Raw genomic sequence first — 24,220 nt, 5'->3', positions numbered from 1 at the left:
AGCCTCTAGTAGGAAGGGGGTGTTTAGCAGGACTCCCTTCCCCTCCCACGAAGCTGCTATCTCTTTTGCACAGAGTAGCCTGGAATGCTTCACAGGGAGCTAGGAAATGCTGCTGCAGCTTTGAATGTGCATCTTATGTGACTCCATCACAGGAAAGCCTTAACAGTAAAGCTCTGTGCCAATTCCAAGAATGTGTAAATGCATTTAAATTTTACTTGAAACCAGTCTTCTCGAGTTACTGGAGATTCCCAGGTTCAACAACAGAAATCCTAAATGCTTAAAAAAAAACAAAACTAAAAAAAGAAAAAGCCAAGCAACGCATGCCTTTAATTTTGATTTTTTTTTAAAGGATCTCATTTTCAAGCTCTCCTTCATAAACAAAAAGACTACAAAGCTCACTTAGTCTTTAAATGAAAGCTAGGATTCTGGTCTATTCACTCCGCTCCAGAGACTTACAAGACCCAAGGGAAACGCCAAGTGCAGTTAGATTTGGCAGTTTTCAGGTCTGATGTCACTGTCCTTGGAGCCTGCAAAATCTCTGCCCAGAGGAGGACAAGTTTAACTGCTGACCGGTCTTCTCTAACTGGCTGCACAGTTCTGGTTGATGCTTGGCTGCTGTTAATTTCATATTCCTATTAACACCTGAACTTTTCCGTCCTCTCAGAATAATTCTCACAGCTACGTTTATAAACAAGACAGAATAATCCCCCGAGCTTTGTTCACAAGTGATGCAATAAATTTGCACACGTGTATCCACAGCTCTTGGTGCAAAAGTATTTCACATCTGAAGCACAGAGATGTGTTGATGCTGGTCCAGCCAAGTTATCTCCAATTCCAGGCATCCACAGCAAGGACAGAGAGAGAGGCTGTACCAGCTCCTGTTGCACACAGGGACTAGGCAATACACTGCTCAGGACACTCTTAAAATATACCCATTTCCTTTACCTGCTCTTAACCAAAGCCAGGACTTGAGAACCTAAGTGCAAAGGTCTCACTATGTAAGGTGTGCTGACTACCTGTAGATGACAATCCACTAAATTTCATACAATTTGCCTGCGATTTGGCCAGGATGGACATTCAGAAAGACATCCGTGCTTGCTTTGAGAGTGCCAAAGGAATAAGAAGCCAAAAATTCCTTTTAGAGATTTGTTCCCTGCTTCCTGGGAGCAAATGTGATGTTTTGTGCGTCGATGCAAATGTGATGTGGGATGCTCAGATCCACCCCATTGACTCTGCTTGTAAACCCAAGGCAGCAACAGACTTGCCTTCACAAACTGGCTGTGGCATCCCTTCTATGGAAGGGTTTCATGGACACAATGGACCACCATTTGTCAAAGATGGTCTCAAATGAGCAAATGAGACCAGATAATTTCTTGAAGTCCATTCCAGACATAGAGTTTTTGAGTTCTGCCATTTCTGTGAACACTCCTATGGCAAGAAAAAACACTAATGGTAAATTCAGGCTGCAGTTTGGCTAATGGCTAATGTTTGATCTCCACAGTACATCATTCTTAGGTGGTTAAACTTCCCTCCTACCATGGTCCTTTCGAGCAGGGAGCCCTCTGGACCAGATTTTTCCACTCGCAGTTGATCAACTTCAAAGTGCCTAAGCTACAAATAATTAAAATGTTTTAAAAGACAGTATAAATATTCTACTTGGATTAACTGCAAGAAAAAAGAAGAAAAAAAAGAGGGAGAAAAAAAAAAAAGGGGGGGGGGGGTCATCTTATGTAAGAGACCGCAAGTGAGACTAGAGAATACAGCTGGCAGCTCCAAGTGAGTCCCCGCAGGCTTTCTCCACCACGAAGCCATTGTACATCAGGCAGCCTCTGTTCAGAGCAAGCCTACATCTGGAATAAACTAGCGTGCTGCAGATCAGAAGGGAAGCGCGCTGCCAGCGCGACATGGGGAAGCTCGCCTTCTGCCTGCTCCAAGTGCATACCATCAAACGCTCGATTTCATAAGCACATCATTAATAAAACAAAAAGGAACGTTTTTTTTGGGGCGGGTTTTTTTTTTTTTCCCCTCTGAGTGTTGAGGGAAATAAATAAATAAATAAATAAATGAAAGGCGATGGAGCTGTTCTTCCCCCCCCCCCCCCTTTTCCTTTCACCAGCTAACTGCAGGGGAGTTTAAAGGGGTTTGACTGATTTTGACTGTGCCGTGTTCAAGAAGCTGCAAATCTATATATACAAAGGAAAAATTGCTTTGAAATCTTGTATTAAAGAAAAGCTTGGCAAGAGCAAGGTGTAAACAAATGGAAAACAGAAACGCAGTAAGTAGTTAAAAAGCCAGACAGCAAAATGGAAAATGTAAAATAGTTGTCTACAAAAAAGCACTTTGTCACAGCAGCAATTCATCCGAAACTGGCGTAAATATGTAACAACTTCTAAATAAAACCAGAGATAAGCCCTGATGAGAATACCAACAGCCAGGTGAGGTCTGTGGGCACACGCTGCGGCCACAGGCCCCAGCACAGGCGGCATGACACCTCCCTCCTGATGCACGCCAACGTTCATTTCCACTGTCTGTCTGCAAGGACCGGCTCCCATGTACAAACTTCTTGGGAGCAGGAGAAGCAAACAGCAAGCTCTTGCTCACCAGCCATGAAGCTGCTTTGGAGATGTGACACTTACGAGCAAGCTGTGTCAAGCATTAAAAAAAAAAACCCAAAACACTAACTTCAGTAGGCTTCATAGGAGCCGGGAGACAACGTGCCCATCACACACAACCAAAAACCAGCAAAAAAACAGCACCACCTCTCCCACACAGAAACACACCGCACTCAGACCAGCACACAGGCAACTGCATCAACTGCACTTGAGCAAGGAGCTGCGTAGCATCCTCCTCAACAGGTAGCACACCAGGATGGCCACATCAGCACACCACTCCCCAACATCCTTCACTGGTGCAGGATAAATCAAAAATCACTGCTCCCAGCTGCTTGCCCCATCTTGGATCAAAACCCATTATCCCTATTCCCCAGAAAGCAGGTGGGTGAGACAGATGGGCCACTGGGGAATTTTAACTTACATGATCACATACCAGGTGAGTAGATCAAATGTGTCAGGCTTAAGATACAGTCAAAAGCCATCACTCTTCATATCACACATATTAGCGTAAATGACTCAGCACCAGAAAATCATGCCAAAAGTCTGATTTTTGCAGATTCTTAACAAAGCAATTATTTCATTAGTGGATAATGAGTATATTTTTCATCTGATCTTAACCAGGTTATTTTTAAGGCTGATCTGACAGCAGGAGTCCTGCTTTCACCTGCTACCTTTCGTTGTTGTACCAGCAAGCTAAACGACTCCAAGACAAATCAAAAGCAGGGGGGAAAGAAATATCTAAACTCTTTTACCAATATATTATTCCAAGAGTTCTTCATCCATCGTGACTGCCTATGCAGGTTTCTTAGCACTAAACCACTGAACCTTCTACCTGTGGATGATGCAAGCCATGCAATGGGCGTCTCCCACACTGCTTGAAATAGAGGTGAAAAAACCCAAATCCCATGTAGTCATTAATATGAATTACACAGTGTTGACCACATGAACTTTCCACATTCTCAAAACAAGCAGAAGACAGCAGTGCTGACACAACTGCAACTGCATTCAAGTGTCCACTGCTGACCCAGCAAGTCCCCTCGTTTGGCAAAGGGCCACCAGACACTTGGCATCCTTTCACTGAAATGTGAGTACTTTCCCCATGGAAAGCGAAGTGTCCTAAGGGATAAAGCCCAGGGAACAGCCAAAAGCAAAAACATACCATCCCCCAAACACAAACACATAATTAGAATACACAAAAGAGGCATCACAGCAGAGTGGATGAAAATTCTGCGACTTAAAGCAGACTGTCCCCTAGGGATCTATCTCCTGAGACAGACTGCTTGTTGACATCATTTCCTTGGCAAGGGCTTTAAACATTTTATCAGCCATTGCAAGCACCTGAACTACATCATCACCCCTTACAAAAATCTGCTGGAGTCATTTGTCATCCTGAGCCATCACCATCTGGATTGCACCTCTCCGGGCTGCTCCCCTCTTGCCGTCAACTGAAGCTTTATTGCAAGATCAGCCAGAAGATTTCTCAGCTATCCTTGACCTCGGGGAGTTTTGGCATGGCAACTGCCCCAGGAAGCTAAGGCTTTTAAAGGTTACATTCTCTCCCTCTCATTCTCTTGCTGGGCTAGTGGGAATGGTTAGTTTGTTGGCTGGCTAGTTTGGAGTTTCTCAGAAAACACCCTTGCTGCCTGCAGTAGATTAAAGCCCATCCTAGAGGAAGTCACCATGATCCTGTGTCAGCTGAAGAGGACCCGTGGGGACTGGTTTTATATCTGTCAGCATCAGGAATCCTTCAGGTTTGCTCAGTGGTTTCAGCACCCTGCCTCGAAGTTATATGTGTAACTTTATAATCCCAACTAACACCTGAAATGTTACAGCGCCTAACCAAACGGCATACTCTATTTTTAGGAATGTCCACTTGGTTTCAAACATTCATGCTTAATGATTAAAACATAAAATGGTGTGAACTTGTATCTCCGCTAAAGCCAGTCCTTTGCATTCCAGTTGCAGTCTCGCTCCATCTTTAATATCATATGCAAAATGTAGGAAAAAAAAGCCCCACTTTCTGTGTAGGTGGGAAATGCTTTCACACTGGTGCTCTCACTTACAGTTTGTGACCTCCTATGCTGTCTTTGGACATAACTCATTTCCAAGACTGAGGGCCCCATTTCGAGATGACACATTGAAACTAACTGATTACAACCTAACCATTATCAGGCTACCCCTACACCCAACCCTCCACTGCACCCTTGGATAATTCAATCCTGAAACAGGATAAAGGGACAGACTGCTATTCAAAATTAAAATCTATAGCTAGCATAGTTGTAGCTGTCACTTAAATCACAGCAAAGAAAGGCAAAACTTTAAATCAGTTGAAAAAATTTGGCAGCGAGTGAGACTTAACCCCAGCAAGTTGTGACGATGGCTGTTTTATGGCAAGGTGGAACATAACTGGCAGCAAAAGAAATTAACTGTAAATTCACTGCTAGTTACATCAAAGCACATCCTAAAACCCCAAGTACAAGCAAGGCCAAGTTTTGTCAGCGCTGTACAGCTACAATTAAAAGACAGCCCTTGTCCCCAAGAGAGTTTACAACCCAAAACACTCAAGAGAGAGAGGAAGACATGCTTATCACTGTGCACATTAAAACTTCAAGAAAGTAGATAGCCCCAGGATTCGCGTTAATGAAAGTTGGAAGCAAACACAACAGATAAAAGGACTTTAAGAAGAGACACAGATTCGAGGAAGGCCTTTACATGACTAAAGGTGTCTATATTAACAACTAAAATCAGAGTTATTTCTGTCTAAAATACGCATCATGTCAGAGTCCCATAAAAGCCTTGATGAAACAATAATTACTGCTTAGGTTGCCAAAAAAGTTGATGTAAAGCAGCTTAGCTGCAGTAGCTTCAGCGTAGCTGTGTGTATTTACCCTTGTAAATACCTTGCTTACAGCAAGGTTTTCATTTTGGTACAGTAAGTGAATGAGAAGTTGTGGGGTTTTTTTTCTCCATCACATTTATAAAATAGTAAAATGCTGAGAGCCAGTACATTATTTCACGTCTCGTGTTTTGATTCCTGTAACCTGCCATTAGCCTTCCTCTTCTGCTTGGCAAGATAAGGAACATTTTCCATTAACCAAAACGCAAGGCAGGGCTGGCATTTACCAATGCTAATTGGTAAATATTGCTATGGAAAGGCCGTCAGCCTCTCCTAACTAGAAAGCAAAATGCAATTCAAAAGCATTCAGCCTTTCCTGAGACAAGCCACCTTTATAAGAAAGCCGTTAACGGGCCCGGACAAAGCAGCGAGTTGCTGATAACACGAAACCAAGCACAGTGCCATTGCACTGACACAAAAGCAAGTGCTGGCTGGCAAAGACCCAGCTGGTCTTGTATGTGGACACGTCCTGAGCACCTGAGCACACACTCCTGAGTCTGGAGGGGACGGCGGCCTACATCAGCTGGGCCTGGTGGTCTGTAAGTGAGCTGGCTAGGCATGCTGCCCCGGCAGCCGTGACCCGCTGCAGAGACCTGGGGTTAACAATGTGGAGCCAAGACCTTGAAGCACTCCTAATAACCAGACCTCCCCCAAAACACTCTGTGAGGCAAGGCATTAACATCCTCTTGCCCTTCCTTCTCTGCTGACTTCAGAAAAACACCTGACGCCTTATAGGGCCATCAGATGCTGGCTTGTCTCCATCCTGGAGAGGCAACCCGCCACAGTCCCACGCTGTGGTGCTACCACCAGCCCGGGAGACACAGTGCACACCCTGCACTCCTCCCACACCATGTATTTCTCCCAGTGGAAAAATGCCCATATGTAGAGGCCCAGCCCCTCCCTTCTGTGTTCTTTCACTATGAAAGCGCTCTTACCCTGCCCAATCTCCTTTACACAGTTTCCACTGGTGACTGCTAAATTTGGATCTGGATTTCAATCCTTTACTAATCCGGATACTTACACAGAAGAAAGAGGATTCAGAGGGGTTCTGGAGGTGCCTTGTTTTTTCTTAGAATGGTTGGTGCTTTAAGGACTTTTCAGATCATCCTGCTGGGGCTGGAGGAAACAAAGGTGGCCCGTCTGCTCTGGAACACTTCATCTCACGCCAAGTTTGTTCTGGTTTCACCAATGAAAGCTTCTCATTGTTCCAGCTAGACCTGGATGAGTGTATGTGCCCTTTGAAAACTACACTCCCACCCCTCACACTCATAACCGTGGTCCTCGCAACCCACGCAGTCCTACTTTGGCTCTCTGTCTGTGCCAGCTGCACCTGGCCACCTCTGGGCATGCCTTAGAGGCTGAACAGATAAGGAAGTGGTCCACAACTCTTCCAAAAATACTATGATAGGTAAACTGAGAACAAAACTGAGCGATTCTGTTCTACAGGGAAACTCAGTGAAACCACAAAATTGTCATATTGTGACGAAACCTCTCGGTTTCCTTTTTCTTTATCACTTTCCCGCTGACTCCAGCAGTCCCTCCCCGTACTCCTCTTTCATCTGGAACTTTATATAATTACCAGCCTACAAAATACCGCCCTGCCTCGAGCTGCTGAATAAAAGAAATAAACTTTGATTGCTGTATTTAAGCTCCCTGATCTTCCAAGGATGTGACAGATCAGTACTCCATCTCAGAGACCGCCCGGTCTTAAATCACTGCCCACAACTCCCACTGCAGTCAGCCTGGGTCCCCTCCAAGGTCACGTATGGTTTCCAGTCCTTTGAGATCTTCCCACCAGGCAGACACAGCCCTGCCACTTTGTATCCTCACATTTTAAAGGGCATTTAGGTTCATCCTAAAAATACTGCAGCATAACTTAACCACCTGTAAACATTAAATGCTGCCTGCTAATTGACAGGTACAATATTTACTGAAGATTACATACCAGCAAACAGCCTGGCAAATTTGTTTATGTAAAAGTGATAGCAATGCCAAGTGTACAGGAGAGAGACAGACCACGATCTGGGAGATGAAAGCAAGCACGAAGAAGGTGCCTGACACATGCACACCAACCAGTAACACAAGAATCTCCTGGCAGGCGCACCTGACAAACAGTATTCGTCTCACCTCTCATTTCACAACTTGCCACTGCTGTTGTTAGCAGCACACAGTGAGAAAACAGGAGAACAGCCCCATGCTCGGGGGCGAGGAGGTACCCTGAAAGCAAATGACACTGAAGACACGTGGATACCTCAAACGCACACCCAGCACAACACCCTCAAGGCACTGGCTGTGAGCTGGCCGCTGGGTTCAGTACAGCAGCAGCCAAAGACATGCAGGTTTGATCCAAGCTCTTCTCCCTTGTTTTCATTACAACATCAAACTAACTTTCTACAGGGAGAAAAAGAGACATTCCTGGGCTCCATATTCCAGTTTTGGTAATTTTCCCATCTGCACTCTGGGGCAGGGGAGGGGGAAGGAACAGCGTTGAGGACCAGGGCAGTGGGGGACAACCAGCGAGGTCCTTCTGCAGCTGCACCATGGCTTCTTGAAGCCTTTCCTCCCACCCGCAGCTGACCTCCAGCACACAGGCTGGCTCTCGTCCTCTCGGAGTGAATATAGTGCTCCCCAAAGGCGCGGGGCCTGACAGCCCTGGATATTCAATTAGTCAACGTGTGGAGGAGACGGCGAGCGCAGGGCAGGCAGCGGGGACAGAGCCGCTTTCCCCACGGAGAGGGTGCCCTGCCAATGCACCTCGTCGGCGCTCGGGAGGAGATAACTCATCCCGCGGCTACGGGAGGTTTGGCTTGCGCTTTGAAGCCTGGAAGGAGGCTTCAACTTCTGACACAACATCCTGGATGCCGTTTTCAAAAGGCTCCTGACACAACTGGATCTCACATGCCTGAGTGCCAGGTCATGCTTTCAAAACGGAGCTGGAAGTGAGATTTGAGGCTCCCAAGTGTCTTTATTCCTTGCTTTTTCCTGGGCTTTTTGTTTTGGTTTTTTTTTTTTTTAAGGACTCAATTTTGAAAATGGCATTCACTGTCACTAGTTAATGCTTACTAAGAAACTGAATTAAGCCACTCATTACTCTCCCAGCAGCTACCCCAGAGATGCTAAAGCAATGGGCTTCTATAACTCCCCCTTGTCTTAAGAAGGCTCCAGCTACTCACATTTTTCCTTGTTCAGATGTCAGGGGAAGGTAATTAATACTGACACATATAGAGGTCATCTCTAAGCAAAATATTGGGGGACTGGGGGGTGTGGAGGAAAATTAAAAGTAAGAGAGAAGCAATTTTACTAAATGACTGTGCCTCCCAACAGGCTCCCTGACAGACGCACCACAGCCGAACAGATTATAGCTCTTAAATTTGCAGTGACTCAACTACACTTTTACATTTCACAAAGCCACCTTGTATGTGCTTTGCATTAAAAATGTATTTAATGCTCACATCGATAAATATGTGTTCTGAATTTAACAGTTTATTTCTCAGAGCAAAATGACTCAAAACATCGAGGTAATACTAGCAGCACAAGATGGCTCTGGATCAAGAGTTTTTTGGGTTTTTGTAATATATATATTTTGGCTTTCCACTTCTTCAAAACAAACTCTGGCCATCTTCATTTATAACGTAGGTTTAATTAGACATCTTCAGAACAGATTCAGTAAGTTTTTTCATGGACCAGGGCCTTCAAAATACTGATTTATTTGTTTATTTTAAAACTTTTAACATTTTCTTTCATAAAGGTTTTAGAGACTACAATTACAAGGCTTACAAAAAGAGTACACAAACATCCTCCCCTCCCTGTTGCACCACGAAATCAAACACATCTCACTGACGGGAAGAGCAGGTTTTCTCAATTATGCTGCTTTAAGACCAGTGTTTTTTAAAAAAGTCTCTTTTTGCCTCTCCAATGTATTTTAAGTTAAATTAGTTTAGGTTAACAACCACCATCAACACCACCCTGCAGTAGTATTGGGGAACATGAACTAAGAGGACACATTTAAACCCATGCTTTCCTCAATGGAATTTAGTGATGAGATGTCCACTCACTGCTCTGTTGCCAGCTTTGAAGTCTTAAAACCAAAACCATCTGCTGCAGCAAGTCCCAAGCCCAACAAAGAGGCGCTCATCTGTTTATACTATCAGTGTCTCTGGGAAGATTGGCAGACAGCTCTTCTGGTGATAGATGCATACTGAAACCTGATCAAGGCTCAGTCTATTTTTCTCCATCCAGCAATGCTGCAATTCTAGCCAGGCAACAAACCCCAAGATCTCCATTAGGATGAAGAGAGAAGCAATGAAAGCCCCAATCCCACTGTCATCCCAAACATTAACAAATCGTCCATCTCATCAACTCGAAGCAAAATTCAGAATATTTTCCATGTGGTCCCCAAACACTGGCCAAACAAGTTTTGTAACACAAGTAAATGCACCCTGGTCTGGTACATGGAAAAGGGAAGCTTCAGTTACAATGTTAACATGAGCTTTACGGTGCGGTCAAGCTCAGCGAGAGATAAACATGAAGCTGCAATGGACAAAATGACCATCCTCCATTGACATCTCCTGCCCTAGCGTTGTAAGGACATCAGTTGTCTCAACAGAAGAAACAAACTCTGAGGCCCACCTTAAGAGGTCAGAGATATAAAGACCTTTCCCTCCACAGATGGAACATGACAGAGGTTTGTCACCATTATTGTTTAACTGTCTAATCCTTCTGCCTCCCTGTTTAAGACTCCATCCCATGGCCTGGTGCCCAGATAGCTTGGGTTGTCACTTGGAGGCTCAGCCTGAGGACAAAGCAAAGAATCCAGGGAAACTACTTGAGAAATGTGGTCCAATGCATGCTCAAACAGCAACAAAGCTGGTGAAGGGTCTAGAAAGCAAGGCTTAGGAGAGGCAGCTGCTGCAACTAGGGGTTGTAAACAACCCTGGGAAAAAAGGAGGTCTGGAGAAAAGGAAGTTGAGGGGAGGCCTTATCACTCTCTACAAGTGCCTGAAAGGAGGTTAGCCAGATGGGTGTTGGTCTCTTCTCACAAGTAACAAGTGACAGGAAAAGAGGAAATGGCCTCAGGTTGTGCCAGGCGAGGTTTAGATGGGATACTAGGAAAAAATTGTTCTCCTACAGGGTTGTCAAGCACTGGGACAGGCTGCCCAGGGAAAGTGGCGGAGTCACCGTCCCTGGAGGTGTTTAAGTGGAGGTGCTTAGGGACATGGCTTAGTGGTGGGCTTGGCTGTGTTAGACTAATGGTTGGACTCTATGATCATAAAGTTATTTTCCAACCTAAACGTTAATCCCCTCAACGTGTTTTGCAAGCCTGCTGCTTCTTTCTCTAGAAAAACCCAAAGCAAACGTACCTGAGCAGACTGGTTGCCAATGTCTGGCACGCCACCATCCGACAGCCGGCACCGGTACTGTCCCCCAGTGCCCCGAACCTGTTCTTCCCCGTTGCTTTCCGCTTCGGAGGTCTCTGGCTGAGCAACCTCCACCTCCATTGGGGTGCAGTGCCCGTTCCCGTGTTCCGAACCTGTTTTTTCTTTGCTCTCCTTGCTGCCTGGCGTTCTTGTGATGACCCCAAACTTCCTGGTCCTCTTCCCATTTTGAGCGGCTCTGTCACCGGGTTCAGGACTGGGCTTGGCTTTGGGGTCGCAGCTGTTGCTGTTGTTGCCGTTGGAGGGAGGAAGAGGGGCTTTGCGCTTGATGCGGCGCAACATGATCAGGTAGACGAAGCCGCCATTCCAGCACTGCTCGGCCAGGTAACTGCAAGGGAAAGGATGCACGGGGATTACTGACCGCTCACTCTGCAGCACCCACATCCTACCCCGATGCCCCAGTGCTCTGCACTCTATGATGCCCACACACCTCGGCCAGCTGATTACCCAGTGTATGAATATGTTAGGAGACCTTGAGGCATCGGCAAATGCTCTTTTCCTTCAGTGTAAGAGGGAAACAATACCAGGAGCAAGAACAGCCCTGCCAGCCATCCAGGCTGATCCCATCACAGCGTAATACAACAATTGGTAAATGCCACCAAACAGGTTGCCATCATTCCTACCTCTGGACTTGCAGCACAGCAACATGGAAAGGTGGAACTAGCAAAGCAAGGCAGACTGTTTCCAGTGGGGTATTAAAAAAAAATTAAAAATCATGCAGGCTTCATTTGTGCTGCAGCCCATGGAGCATTTGCATCTGAAATGAGCCTCCTTAGTGAAACTAATCTCCTGCTTCAGCATACATATATGCTTTGAAGGCCTCAGGGGGGGAAAAAATATGGTATCAGGCACTGGGGTAAGCAGGCATAGTGCCAATGGCCTCAGCACAGCAAAGCGTGGCACTGTGAGGCATCTCAGCTCCGTGAAGGGACATGGAAATAAGGTGATTTCCTTTTCGAGGAGCATATTCCAACCAAAGCAAGAGGTAAGACACCGCATCTGTGCAAGGAGCAGCCACCAGGTTCTTGTACCAGGGCAAAGCATCACCTGCCCTCCCAAAGTCTTTGGACAGGCCTTGAAGGAATTGACATTTCTGCTTCAAGCAAACACACGGTGACCTTACAGAAACTGCACCCATTGATGCAAAAGGGGAATCTAACTTCATGCCTCTTTTGGGAAAGAATATACCTCAACCCACATTCTTGAAATATTTGGGTTCTGAGCCAAGGGTGTAACCAACTGAGAGCACAAACAAGCTGGAATTTGTACTTAGCAGGTTTGTATGTGCCCTTTCACACTGATTTAGGCCCCAAAATATAGGGCCTTCTCACTAATGAGAACAGCAATGATTTCCCAGAGTATCAAACAAGCTTCTGCTGCAGCTGCAGTCAACTCCTGACTAATACAAACGAGTTGGTGAACCTACAGCTATCAGAGGAGATGATAAACTAGGTGTGGAATTAAACCATAAAAGATGATAAGAGAAAAGAACCCAGCACTTGTGGTTGAGAGAGCAGCAGCAACTTGGGAGTCTTCCACCAATTATTTTTCCTCCCCAGTACTTGTAGGCTAATTTTCCCCTTCCCTTTCTTAAAAGTTGTTTAGCCTTAAATACAACCCTTCAAAGTCATTCCTGTGCAGAGGTTTCTTAATAGCAAAACAGGAAAAGCAGCTATGATAACCTCCAAAGCAAACTTCTATACAGAGGTGTGAGGAAAGCACTCTCAGTTATTTTGGACCAGCCTGGCAGTGGCTAGAAGTAATGTGACAGGGGTGTGTTTCTGTCCAGGGATATCAGCTGCTAGTTGCACCCCATTTCTTCCCAAAGCTCACACGTCCTCCCAAGACAACACTGGCATTCAAACCACTTATATTTAATTAGGAAGATTGATGCCCAAATGAATATGGCAACTACATAAACCTTAAAAGCAGCCCTGGAGCATCAGAGGGGAAGGACAAGTACACCGGCTGTGCCAAATTTCCCCAGTGACTGTAAACTGGGCTCTAAATCCCTGGACAGTCCACTCAGCAATTTTCACCAGACAAGTATTTATTTTCCCCCTCTTTTTTTCTTCTCCTTAAAAAAAACCCCAAACCCAAAAACAAAACCCCCAAATATTAGGAATATTTAAATAAAGGCCTAAACCCATATTTTTCAAAACTGCTGAAAGCAGCCAGCCAACGAGCCCTGCTGCCCGTGAAGTCTCTGCAGCCAAGGTCGGATGTCTCAGTGGCCACGAGGTGACACTCGGCACAGGGAGGCACCCAGAGCTGGCAGGGTTTGCCTAAAAATATTCCAGAACTAAGATGGCAGTATTTTTTACTATCAAGTTAAAAGAGAAAAAAAAATAAATCTGTTAATCAACAGAAAAAGGGCAGTTTTGTTCCAGAAACAATATGGGCTGCCTGTTTTTCACATTTATCTTTCAACTCAAATTTCAAGGCAGCCAGTAAAGTTGATTAAAATTCATGACTTTTGCTTGCAGCAATACCACTGCACTCTGATCCATCACACATAACCCTGATAGCATTGCTTCTCCTGGCACACGGAAGCAGAAAAGCAGCTCCTCTTCCCACAGTCCTGTGGCTGACATGGGTGCTGCCCACCCTGGTTTCACGCAGTCGGTTCTGCCAGACCTGTTTCTGTGCAGGTGCACGTACGGGATGGGGGGGAAAGGAGGGGTGTTTAAAACATCAACCTCTATCTCTGAGCTAATCACTGATGTGTTTTTGAGTGCTGGTAACCAAGTACACGCACTAATCAACTACTTGATTTAGGAACCAAGTGGAATGAGAAGGAACTTAGTATATGTCCAAATAAAGTCATTTTATACGGGCAAAAATAATTTACCATTTCACCTCCACTTGTAGCACATTTGTTCTGTTCATAAAGCAGAACACTACAAAAAAGGAAGAGATAAGAGAGGGCCTTTTTTCCTGCCCTCTCTTCGCAGACAACCATCCCAGCAGTCAGGAGCAGGGTTACAGCAAGCAGCAACAGATGCAGCTGTGCTGAAGTCAGCGGAGCCACGCTGATTTACGCCCTATGTCAAGATGGCCTGCATGCTCCAGGCATGCAGCCTGCAGTAACTCATGGGCTTATGTCTTCTTGAGTACTTCTCAGCAGTTCAAAGCACACAATAAGTTTCCATGAAAAAAAAAAAAAACCAACCAAGAAATGTGTTCTCTGGGTCAATGAGAAATTAACTGTGCATGGCAGCAAGTAATCACACATGCCAGATGATGTCAGATACTTCTGGACAGGGTAAATCCAGCTGGTACTGGTGATGCACTAAGTGGCATCATTATCTCAGTTTGTTTCGAACCAAAGACAGGCACCCCATGCTGGAAAACCAAACTCATGCAGCAAGATAGGAAACTAATATACCAAGACTTTGTGGCTGATCTCTGTATTTCCTGCTCAAGACAGAGCTATTAACCAAGGAGCCTGAGCCAATTTTAACTTCTGCTAAGGACATGCTGCCTACTTAGATGGCTTCCTTCTCCTTTGCAACTTCTTCCCATTTAAGTAAGAAACCAAAAGGGAAAAAAAAAAAAAGCAAACTGGAAGCACAGCAAGCTCTCAACACTGGACAAAAGACAGGAAAGGTTGTATTAAATGAGAACCTCAAGATTTTTAATTACTTTCTATCAATCCAAGAGCATCCCATGCCAGATGGGAATAACAGGATGGATTCAATAAAATGTAATTATACAGCCTCTAGACAGCAGGAAACTGCAAAAGCTAGACAGGACCCAAAATCCCACTTCTCAGGGGGTTTAATGTGTGCAATGTAGACATGCCTCTTCTTTTTTTTTTTTTTTTTTTAGATTTGGTCCCTGTGGAGCACTCAGAGAGATTTTAGCAATCAATACACCAACCTGTCTCAGGCAGGGCAGAATCAGAGCTGATGAGCATACACTACACAGCTCGTGGCACAGATGTGGGGAATCAGCTGCAACTTCCAAGTTGTCACTTGGTCTGAACACAGTTTTCAGCTTGGGTAGAGAAGACACAGGGAGAAAAAAATATCTCTAATGCAGCTTTCATTGATACACATTGGTTGGAAAGCAAGACTCTGTAACTTACTGCTCCACATTTGTTTGCAAGGGATGGAGTAGGGTTTGGTGAAAGCCAAGGGTCTCACACGCCACCTTAAGAAACCTTGGGCAACTGCTCCTACTATCAGCAAATGATGACACTAACAAATCCTATCGTCACTGACTTTAATATAAGAACACAAGAGATTCCACCTGCTGATTGTACATCTGTTAGTACTAGTTACCAAAACAAAACATTTTACCAACAAACCGCCCAGTCCTAGCAAGGTAGTGTCAAGTCTCCTCGGCACAGCTGGGAGGCCCCTCAGAGCTGCAGCATCAGCTCCTCGAGCAGGGTCTAAAACATCACTGAAACAACAGCTTGGAAACATTTCCCACTGGGGTGCTTCGAAGGAAGGACCACATGGCTGCTCCTCCTGCTTTGATCTCACCCTGGCACCAGCTCTGGTAAAACCCCAGCCCATATAAAATGCCACCCTCAAGCAGTGGGGCAGCCTTGTTCTTCTCTGTAGGAGAGAAACCATGAAAACGTTAATAATCCTTAAAGCCAGAGAAAAATTACTTTACACTTGCTTGAAACAGAGTTTCAAAGTTAACTCTTTCAAACCTCAACCACAGGTTAGAAAACACAACTGGTGGCTGCTATAAAGGGGTAGTTAATGCTCCTTTTATTATCAGAGCTATGAAGAGAAGGACATATCCAAGTCTCCTTCAGAGGCTATTTTGAGTTATGCAGCCAAAACCCCTTTCTCCCCTACAGAGTTGAACTGATTGCTGTGATCACAAAAAACTGATAAACTTGTGAAGTTTATTCCGAGTTCCTTGGCAGGCGTGTGAAGTGTCAGACTCGGAAATGGTGCCGTAGAGTAAGCCAGTTATTTTTTCATTTTTATATATATTTGTGTGTGTGCATGTATAAATACAAAGGTTTACAGACTTGACAAGAGCATGCTGTGACAAGCTCTCTGTCACATCCCATCTCACTTGAACAAATGCAGACAGCCGCAGAAAAACTAAAGCAGATCCAGCAGCCATAAGCAAGCATCTGGATCCACTTTAGGATCAGAAATATTGAAGAAGTGTGTTTATTTTACACTAATAATACTATTTAGCATTTTTCCAAAACCTTTCATCCTGATAGATCAGAAAGTGCTTTGGAAACGATACACACGGAGCATCACTGACATCTCGCCAGCCAGCCCATCACACAGCTCACTGGGGCACAGTCGAGAAACCTCAGCTAAGACAACTGCTTCCAGAGCCCCCACCTAGTCCCCTTGGGACCTGTAATGTCCTTAGCAGGACAGACAGACTGCTATTTTTTTATGCTCTCCTCTGTAAGACTCTGGCATGGTAAAATGTCTTGAAACTCAATCTTCTTTAGGCTGGAGAGATGAAGGGCAGTGCGGATCCTTGCAGAAATGAAACCTCCCGCCCCAAGGGGGATTTAAAAGCTAAACTTAACAAACCATTTTTCCATGACACCAGCAAATGAGCTAAGTTGCTTTTCAGGTAAGGCAAGGCAAATTAATGACTAACAGATAGTGACTGATGGAAGGGCACATGGTTCCTCATGCTGCCCTCACTGCACAAGAAAACACAGCCCACTGAGGAGAGATTTTGGCAAGTACCTTTACACAGATAGCCGTGTCTTTGGGCACGATTCAAGTCTGCATTAATACAGGCAGCCAAAGGAAAACACCAGGCTGCAATGTCTTGTGCAAACCTCCCTGCAGCCGAGCTTGCCAGAGTTTTCACCTCCTCGAGGCTGCAGGGACACCCCACAGCCACCCCTCCTTGCCTCCGCCTCCCCAGAGGACTAAGCTCTCCAACCACCATTTATCTTAGAAGAAAGCAATGGCGTTAGGAAATCCAGCTGCAAGTTCAACACCCTCTTGTGAGCATGGAGCTACAGCACACCAGGAACAGCTCAACGCAGCATCTCATCACCAACAAGCCCTTTCCTGCCCTGGGCGCTGCAGGCATTGGCACACTCAAGGGACGTGGTGTTCTTTGCCTGCACTAATAAATCAGGGGGAAAAGCAGAAAGGGCAAATGAAAAGTCAGTCACGGAGCAGGGAGACCAGTAACACCCAGGGAGTGCATTCAAGTGGCCCAGGGTACCCAAGAGGCTCCCATCTCCATTTTAAGAATGAGCAACCCTCTGCTCGAGGACAAGGTTAAGCAGCACCTCCCCAAGTCCCACATAGGCTGCAGCTTGCTAAACCACACTGAGTTTTCCTCAGGATAGTAGTGGCTTTCTGGAGAATAACTCTGAAACCACTTTTTCTGTCTATGGCACGTTTTTCACTATTAACTTCATAGCAAGAAACGCAACCAGACCTACTGAAATCATGAAGGAAAAACGAATTTGGAAGCTAAATTTCAAGGTTTATTTCTGTGGCCTTTTTAAAGCCAGTGCAAGCATGTTTGGTGCTGATTAGACCCAATCCTCTGCTGGATTAAAACTGCCTGTGCCTTTGAGCATCACACTGTTCATGCTCTCCGCAGTGACGCTCGAGCTGCTCACAGCCTGGCTCCCATCAGTCTGCACAACACAACATCACACCAAGATCTCAGAGAAGCAACGACAACAGCAAACAGATGGGCCTGATCATCAGAGAAACCAAACCACTAAGAATTTAAGACGGACAGGAATAAATCACTCCAGCACTGAAGTGTGCAAGGGCCCCTGGGGAAACACGCCCCAGGCAAGACCTCTGTGCCCACCATGAAATCCTGAATTCTCAGGGAAAAGAGAGCAGAGGGAGAATTCCTGCTTGTTCTCATGGACTCTGCCTGCTTGCAGCTTTTGCTGGAAGGTGAGATTCAGCTCAGCCTTGTGACACAGGACTTGACTAAAGCGTGGTGAGACATCTCACTCTACCTGGTATCACTGCAGTGATGTGGCTTTGAATTTGGGAGGACGGAATTCCTTCCTTGCTGTGCTACAGATCCCTCACAGCACCCTGGGCAAATCTTACCATGAAAAAACCAGGGTCGACGTGTCTTATTCCACAGAATGGTGAAACTATTAGCTTTAAGTCTTAGTCTCTCAAACACCTTAAATCTGGGATCAGCCAACACCAAACACCACCACAGCTTTCTCCCCACCCCATATCCTGCTCAGGTGCTGGCACGGTCATTTCGCCAAGAGTACAAGTGAACTCGATGAGGGAACTGATCCAATTTTAAATGAACCCAGCCAAAGCAAACTTTCAAAAACTCAGGTGTCAAGATGGGGACTTCAGACCCAGCACAGTGCTTTGATCTGGTGACGGCAGCACATGGGCAGGGACAGGAGAAGAGGCTAGTGACGGAAGGGGACCGTGTTTCTGCTCCCTCTGGCAGCCCCCACCCACACAGGGCTGACTGACAAGTGCAGCGGCAGCGAGGGGAGGGAGCTGCAGACATGGTGCAGGTGGAATGTCTTCAGCCGAATGGCATTCAGTTTCTAATACTGAAAGGATAGACATCCTCATCACAGAGACCAGCTGAATCACATCTCCATCACAGAGGTGGAAAGATGACAGGCTAGATCACCACAATTATGGGGGCACAACACAAAAAACACATTTCTGTCCCATGTCTTGAAGAGATGCCTCAGAAGCACGTCCAGGGCTCTGGGAGTTTGACAAGCTGAGCGGGGACCTCCAAAACATGTACCACACAGATGAAGGACATGAACAGCCACACTGAGCCTCTCCCCTGAAGAGGTTTATGTGAGGAATTGCACAGCTTCAGTCAAAAAAGACTGAATATAGGGGGAACTTTTCCTCTGTGAGGGTGACAGAGCACTGAAACAGGCTGCCCAGAGAGGCTGTGGAGTCTCCTTCTCTGGAGACATTCAAACCCCACCTGGATGTGTTCTCCTGTGGGATTTAGTCTGGGTGATCCTGCTCTGGCAGGGGGTTGGACTAGATGATTTTTTGAGGTCCCTTCCAACTCCTAATGTGCTGTGATTTTGTTGTTCCACACCTCAGGATGCCCCCAAGCTTGACAGACAACCTAAATCTAACAGACTACACAACTGCAGTCATCATAAAACCCTTTAGGATTTTCTGGTTTATTGTCTGTGCTAGTACAACAGAGGAGTGACACTGCATTTAGACTTCAGAGATTCTGGACTTGAGCTTTACTAAGGATCTGATCTTCCTAAACATGCAACTCCCACAAATAGATCTAAAAGTCCTAAGAGACATTCATACATGGTGCTTTTGGTTTTGGGTCCTGGAGACAAACTAATAGGTATTAGGGAGACAAATTCTACTTGTTCCTTCTTTAGGAGCAGAGCGTACAAACAGATGTAGTCTAATCCTGTCAGACCATCACGGCATGGAATGTTCCGATTTGTTAGTTCACAGCTTTGCTGCAAACAGCTAGCCAGATACACTGCCTTGCTCACAGCTATCAGCTCAAATTACAGAAAACTGAGCAATTTATAATGACTAGTTATCAGTTTAAAAATTATAAATACTGCAGCAAAGGTAGAAAACCAGAAGGCCAAGATTATATCAAAATACAACTGAGCATTACCACGTGCAATTACTCCTTGATCCACACTGCGTTACTCCTGTTCAGATGTGGTCTCTCCCCACACAAGGACTCCTGCCCTTCTGAAGACATTTACACTCTTGAAGCTCCAGGCTTCAAGATTCCTGATTGGTGTCCTAGTCAATTGCTCTTCATTCTCTTGCTCTCTATGCAATTGCTCTCTTCTTGAGGACTTGGAGGAAGGTTGAGTTTTACACCTCTTCTACACTTCTGCAAAGAAGGTGTCTATTTGTTTTCCTCCAGGAGTCCAGAGGTGGACGTGCCCTCCCTGGGAGAACAGGGCAAGGCTAGAAACACTCAGTTGCTTCATGCCCTTGGTAATGCAGCTGGAACACAGGGAGGGAAGAATGCAGCCAGCCCCCTAAATTGACATCTATACCCAAACACTACCACTGCCAACAACAGAGAAGCTTTCCCCCAACTCCATGTGCTCCAGCTGAATGCCCGTCAGTGTTTGGTACATGAAACCTTTTGATGTTAATTCAAAGTAACCCCAAAATAACCACAGTGTGGAGGTCACTTCTCAGCAAAATAGTTTCATCCCACAGACCCAATCCCTTTCAGGCTACACTACTGCTCAATGCAGACATGGGGTAGTTGTTCCACACCCCTAATGAGAGTATTCTCCACTGCATTCATCTGAAGGAACGTCACAAAGACCAGGGCTATCATCTGTATAAGTTCAAGCATGATTTTCTCCTCCACAAAAAGTGTGAGGACCCAACCAGACAAGACTTGCTTGCAGATCATACCCAGTGCACACACTGGAACACAAATTCCTGTGTACTTTTTGCAGACCCTGCAGTAAGTTACAGAGCACTGCTCAGAGTGGTTTTGCTGCTCCTGTTAACTACAGAGATGGAGCTTGTTACCATTAGCTCAGATGTTTGCCTTTTTTAAAAACAATACTTCTGAATTAGACAACAAATCTCTGCAAGGTGACTGAAGAGGCACTGGAACTTTGACTGTCAAACTGAGAGAGTATGTCAAAATAAAGGTTTTATGTCACTGTAGATTGATTTACATTGAGTTCTAACTGTTTGAGAATCTCCGGTCTTGCACGGTAGCAACTTTGCTTTTTCTATAGTGTACCTCCTGAGATGTAAGACTCGGTCCATACTGGGCAGCCCAAACAAGTTTACATTTGCAAAACATGAAATAAATCACCCAACTGGTAAGCACATGTGCCTCACTGTCCTGGTTTTGGCTGAGGTAGAGTTAATTGTCCGTCTAGTGGCTGGTGTGGCGCTGTGTTTGGGATGCAGTAGGAGAACACTGCTGGTAACACACTGATGTTTCAGCTGTTGCTGGGTAGTTGCAGTGCCTACACTAAGTCAGCGGCCTTTCAGCTTCCCTTGACCTGCCAGGGGCAGAAGAAGCTGGGAGAGCAGAGCCAGAATGGCTGATCCAGCCTGGCCAGAGGGATATTCCATACCATGTTGTGCTGGGATCCATCTGTAACTGGGGAAGTGAGCCAGGGCGGGATCCTTGCTCGGAAACAGACGGGGCATCTGGTTTGGGGTTTTTTTCTGCGTGTGGTGAGCAACTGCATTTGTGCATTGCTTGTTTTATTGTTATTATTACTAGTAGTACTAGTATTTTCTTCCTTTGTTACCCTATTAAACTGTCTTTATCTCAGCCCACGAGGACTTTTTTCCATTCTCCTCTCCTTGGAGCAGGAGAGGGGGGTGAGCAGCCACGCAGTGCTCAGTTACCAGCTGGGGTTTAGCTGCAAGACTCACATTAAGAAACAAGGATGGGGTGAAAATCAATCCACCTGTGCCCCATGTGCAAAGCGTGTACCACGTGTAACACTTCTCTCCCTGTACCTGGTGTGCCCAAGTCTTTTCACTGTGTTTCACACCTCACCACCCTATTTCCAGGGCCATCCACCTTTCCTCCACGCTATTTTAGGATCACTCCTCTAAAACCTCTTTCTATTCATCCAGCTCACATCCTTCTCTCTTTATCCCCCAATATCTTTTATCTAAATTTCTTCTTGGTTTCCAGTCACACCAGAGAGCCATCACAGCTGGGAGTACAGTTAACCTGAGAGAAATGGTTTATACTCAAAATTGAACACGAAATTCAGCGTGCAAGATACTCATAATCCAGGAGTTTTACACAAATTCAGCACCCAGGGAGGGTGCCACAAAAAATTCTGTGGGTGTCACAGTCCCCAGGTACAGAGGTTGCTGGTGGGAGGTCTGTCACCCTACAGGGGCTGGATCACGTCGCCAGCCTGTGCTGGGGTGGCAGCTCAGGGCTTGTTTGCTCCAACTCGGAGCCATACTGATGGTCTGGCTGGGGACTCCCCTCCTTAGGGACCGCCCAGATCCACCATGCCCAAGGGAGCTCCCTGCCCCTACACAGCCCTTGATGCATCTCCCCCCAGGCTATGAGAATGTGGGGACACCCTTCTCTCCACTCAACAGCGTTGTGCTCCTCTATCCCCACTCACACCCACTCTCTTCCTGCATGATGAGATTACCTCTTCGGGATAAACCTTCCTGGTTTTCCCCTATGCAGGGTATTATCACACATTCCCAAAAGGGAAGGGAAAAAACAGATCCCACCAAAAGAGTTTCTATTCCAACAGCAAAGTTTTGCAATGGTATTTTAAATGAAAAAAAAAAAAAAACAAAAACCAAAAACCCCGCAAAGCCAAACAAAAAAAGTGCCAACTAAAAGTTCTCTGCAACAGTGTTTTGGCAAACCACATTCTTGATCACTTACATGATTCAACACCAGTTAAAACTCAGAAGATAACCTCTTTCCACTGAGAAGTGAAGGCTTGGGATGTCTGCGAGCAGTGAAAGGCAGAAACAGAATATTTACTCAAGCCTGTTTTACAGTGGGAAGCAGTACACTGGGGTAGAAGAGGCTTATTTCCAATGCTCTCTTGCAAGCTAACTTGAGCTCCTGAAAGAATCCCCATTCCCAGCGAGAGAGAGAGAGGGGCCAGGCTTCAAATAACCCTCCAACTGCTGGGGGGCAGATAGGGAAGGAACAAATTTGCGGCATTCAGATTTATTTGAAGAAGGGGCCAATTTTAGCAGCAAGGGGTATTTGCTGCCAAAAAACCCCTTCAGTTTGGGGTATTTTCCAGGATTCTTCCTAATACTGGAATGGTAGCTCCCTCATTAGCTCTTCCTCCTTACAAGGGGGAAAAACGCCTGTCATTCAGCATCCTCACATCTCGTGATTTGATCAAACTCACAAAGCCATAATCATGTTTGAGATGAGATATTCAGCCCTCTACTAACCCCCCCAAAAAAACCCCAAACCTCCATCAGAGCACTGGGAAGTCTGAAAGGGTTTTTTATGCCATAAAAAACTTCAGAAAAAAAACTGAATAAAGGGAAAAAGGAGCCTAAATCGTACACATAACCCACCCCCACATGTGTTACTTCTTGTGACTTCAGCACAGATTTCAGGCTGTAGGAGGGACAAGGAAGAAAGGAAAAGGAGTGAATTTTGCACAAGTGTGTTCATTACGGCGAGACCCTCAGCTTGTCCCACACAACACCTTTACCCATTGCTGTGCTCACGGACAGCAGAAAACCAAGCCAGCGGAGCCTCCAGACCCCTGCCCTTCCCAGCCAGACCCATCAGCACTCCATTTCACTCGCAGCCACTCTCCCAAAGGACACTTTTGTGTTTCGGGGACCGCCGCCTGCGGGGACAGGAGGTTTATTTAGCTATTTAACATCGCTACTTTGTTCTTGGCCCAGACGACAGGCTGTGCATACAGTAAATCCTGGGGATGAACTGCTTTCAGCTCTGACTATGGGCTTGCTGAACCATGCTTCCTCTGCATGCTGCGACAGGTTTCCAACCGTAATAAGCCTGCACAAAGCACCATCTCTCTTGCTCAACAGTTTCCGTCAGTCACACCAAACCCTTCCTCTCCCACTGCCTAAATACATCTTTGATATCCCTGACATTTGGCCAGAATAAAGGACTCACCCTCTCTAAAACTAGCAAACCATGCCGATACTCATTCAGTTTTACAACTCCCTGTGAGCACAAACATTTCCCATCCAAGCTCCCTGGTGACAGGGCTGGGGTTGTTTTTGCCCAGGCAAGTGCACTGCTTTGAATTCAAGCACTTTGTTCACGGATGCTCAGGATTCCCAGGTGAAGGCAACAGCAAAACAAGAGCCACTACCAACTTGCTGAGGCTGGCACCAGCCCAGGCAGAGAAGATCACCCCTGCCCAAGGGACAAGCACACCCAAGATGTCACCTCCCCACTGACACCATATGCCTCCGAACCCCATCAGTCAAATAAATTTAGGAACTACAGCCAGGAGTCTGCAACAAAACAATCTGTAAAGGCAGGAGTTGGGCAATGCCACATACACATGTGCCTGTCTGCAGTACATTTGCCTCTTTCCTTGGATGCTCACATCATAAACCAGCTTCTAATTACATCCTCACTTTCTGTTTTTACCACAGCAAGTTTGGATGAAGCCAAAAGGGAGAAGAATTAATGCACATGCACGGCAGCAACCATAAACAGTTCCTAACTTTCACTCAGTTTTGCAACACAAACAAGACAGACATGCCCGCCTCAGAGGGCCAGAGGATTAGTGCTTGCAGATGATTTCAACTTCCCAACCAATGCTTTGCACACAGTCAAGTTTCTGAACTTAAACA

The 24,220-nt window shown here is 45.8% G+C and overlaps 1 protein-coding gene across 1 annotated transcript in view; it reads right to left on the bottom strand.

The window, feature by feature from the left end:
* PDZD2 (PDZ domain containing 2) overlaps nt 1–24,220 on the bottom strand; it is a gene marked incomplete at both ends in the record, with an annotated part of 138,924 nt that overhangs the window by 54,819 nt on the left and 59,885 nt on the right. The window contains one exon of the mRNA XM_084278589.1: nt 10,869–11,271. Coding sequence (XP_084134715.1) covers nt 10,869–11,271 — 403 coding nt within the window. The remainder of the gene's footprint in view (nt 1–10,868; nt 11,272–24,220) is intronic.

The sequence above is a fragment of the Gallinula chloropus genome (genome assembly GCF_964237585.1).
Source record: "Gallinula chloropus genome assembly, chromosome: Z".
In the NCBI taxonomy this organism is placed as follows: domain Eukaryota; kingdom Metazoa; phylum Chordata; class Aves; order Gruiformes; family Rallidae; genus Gallinula; species Gallinula chloropus.
This window is presented reverse-complemented; position numbering and strand designations above follow the sequence as displayed.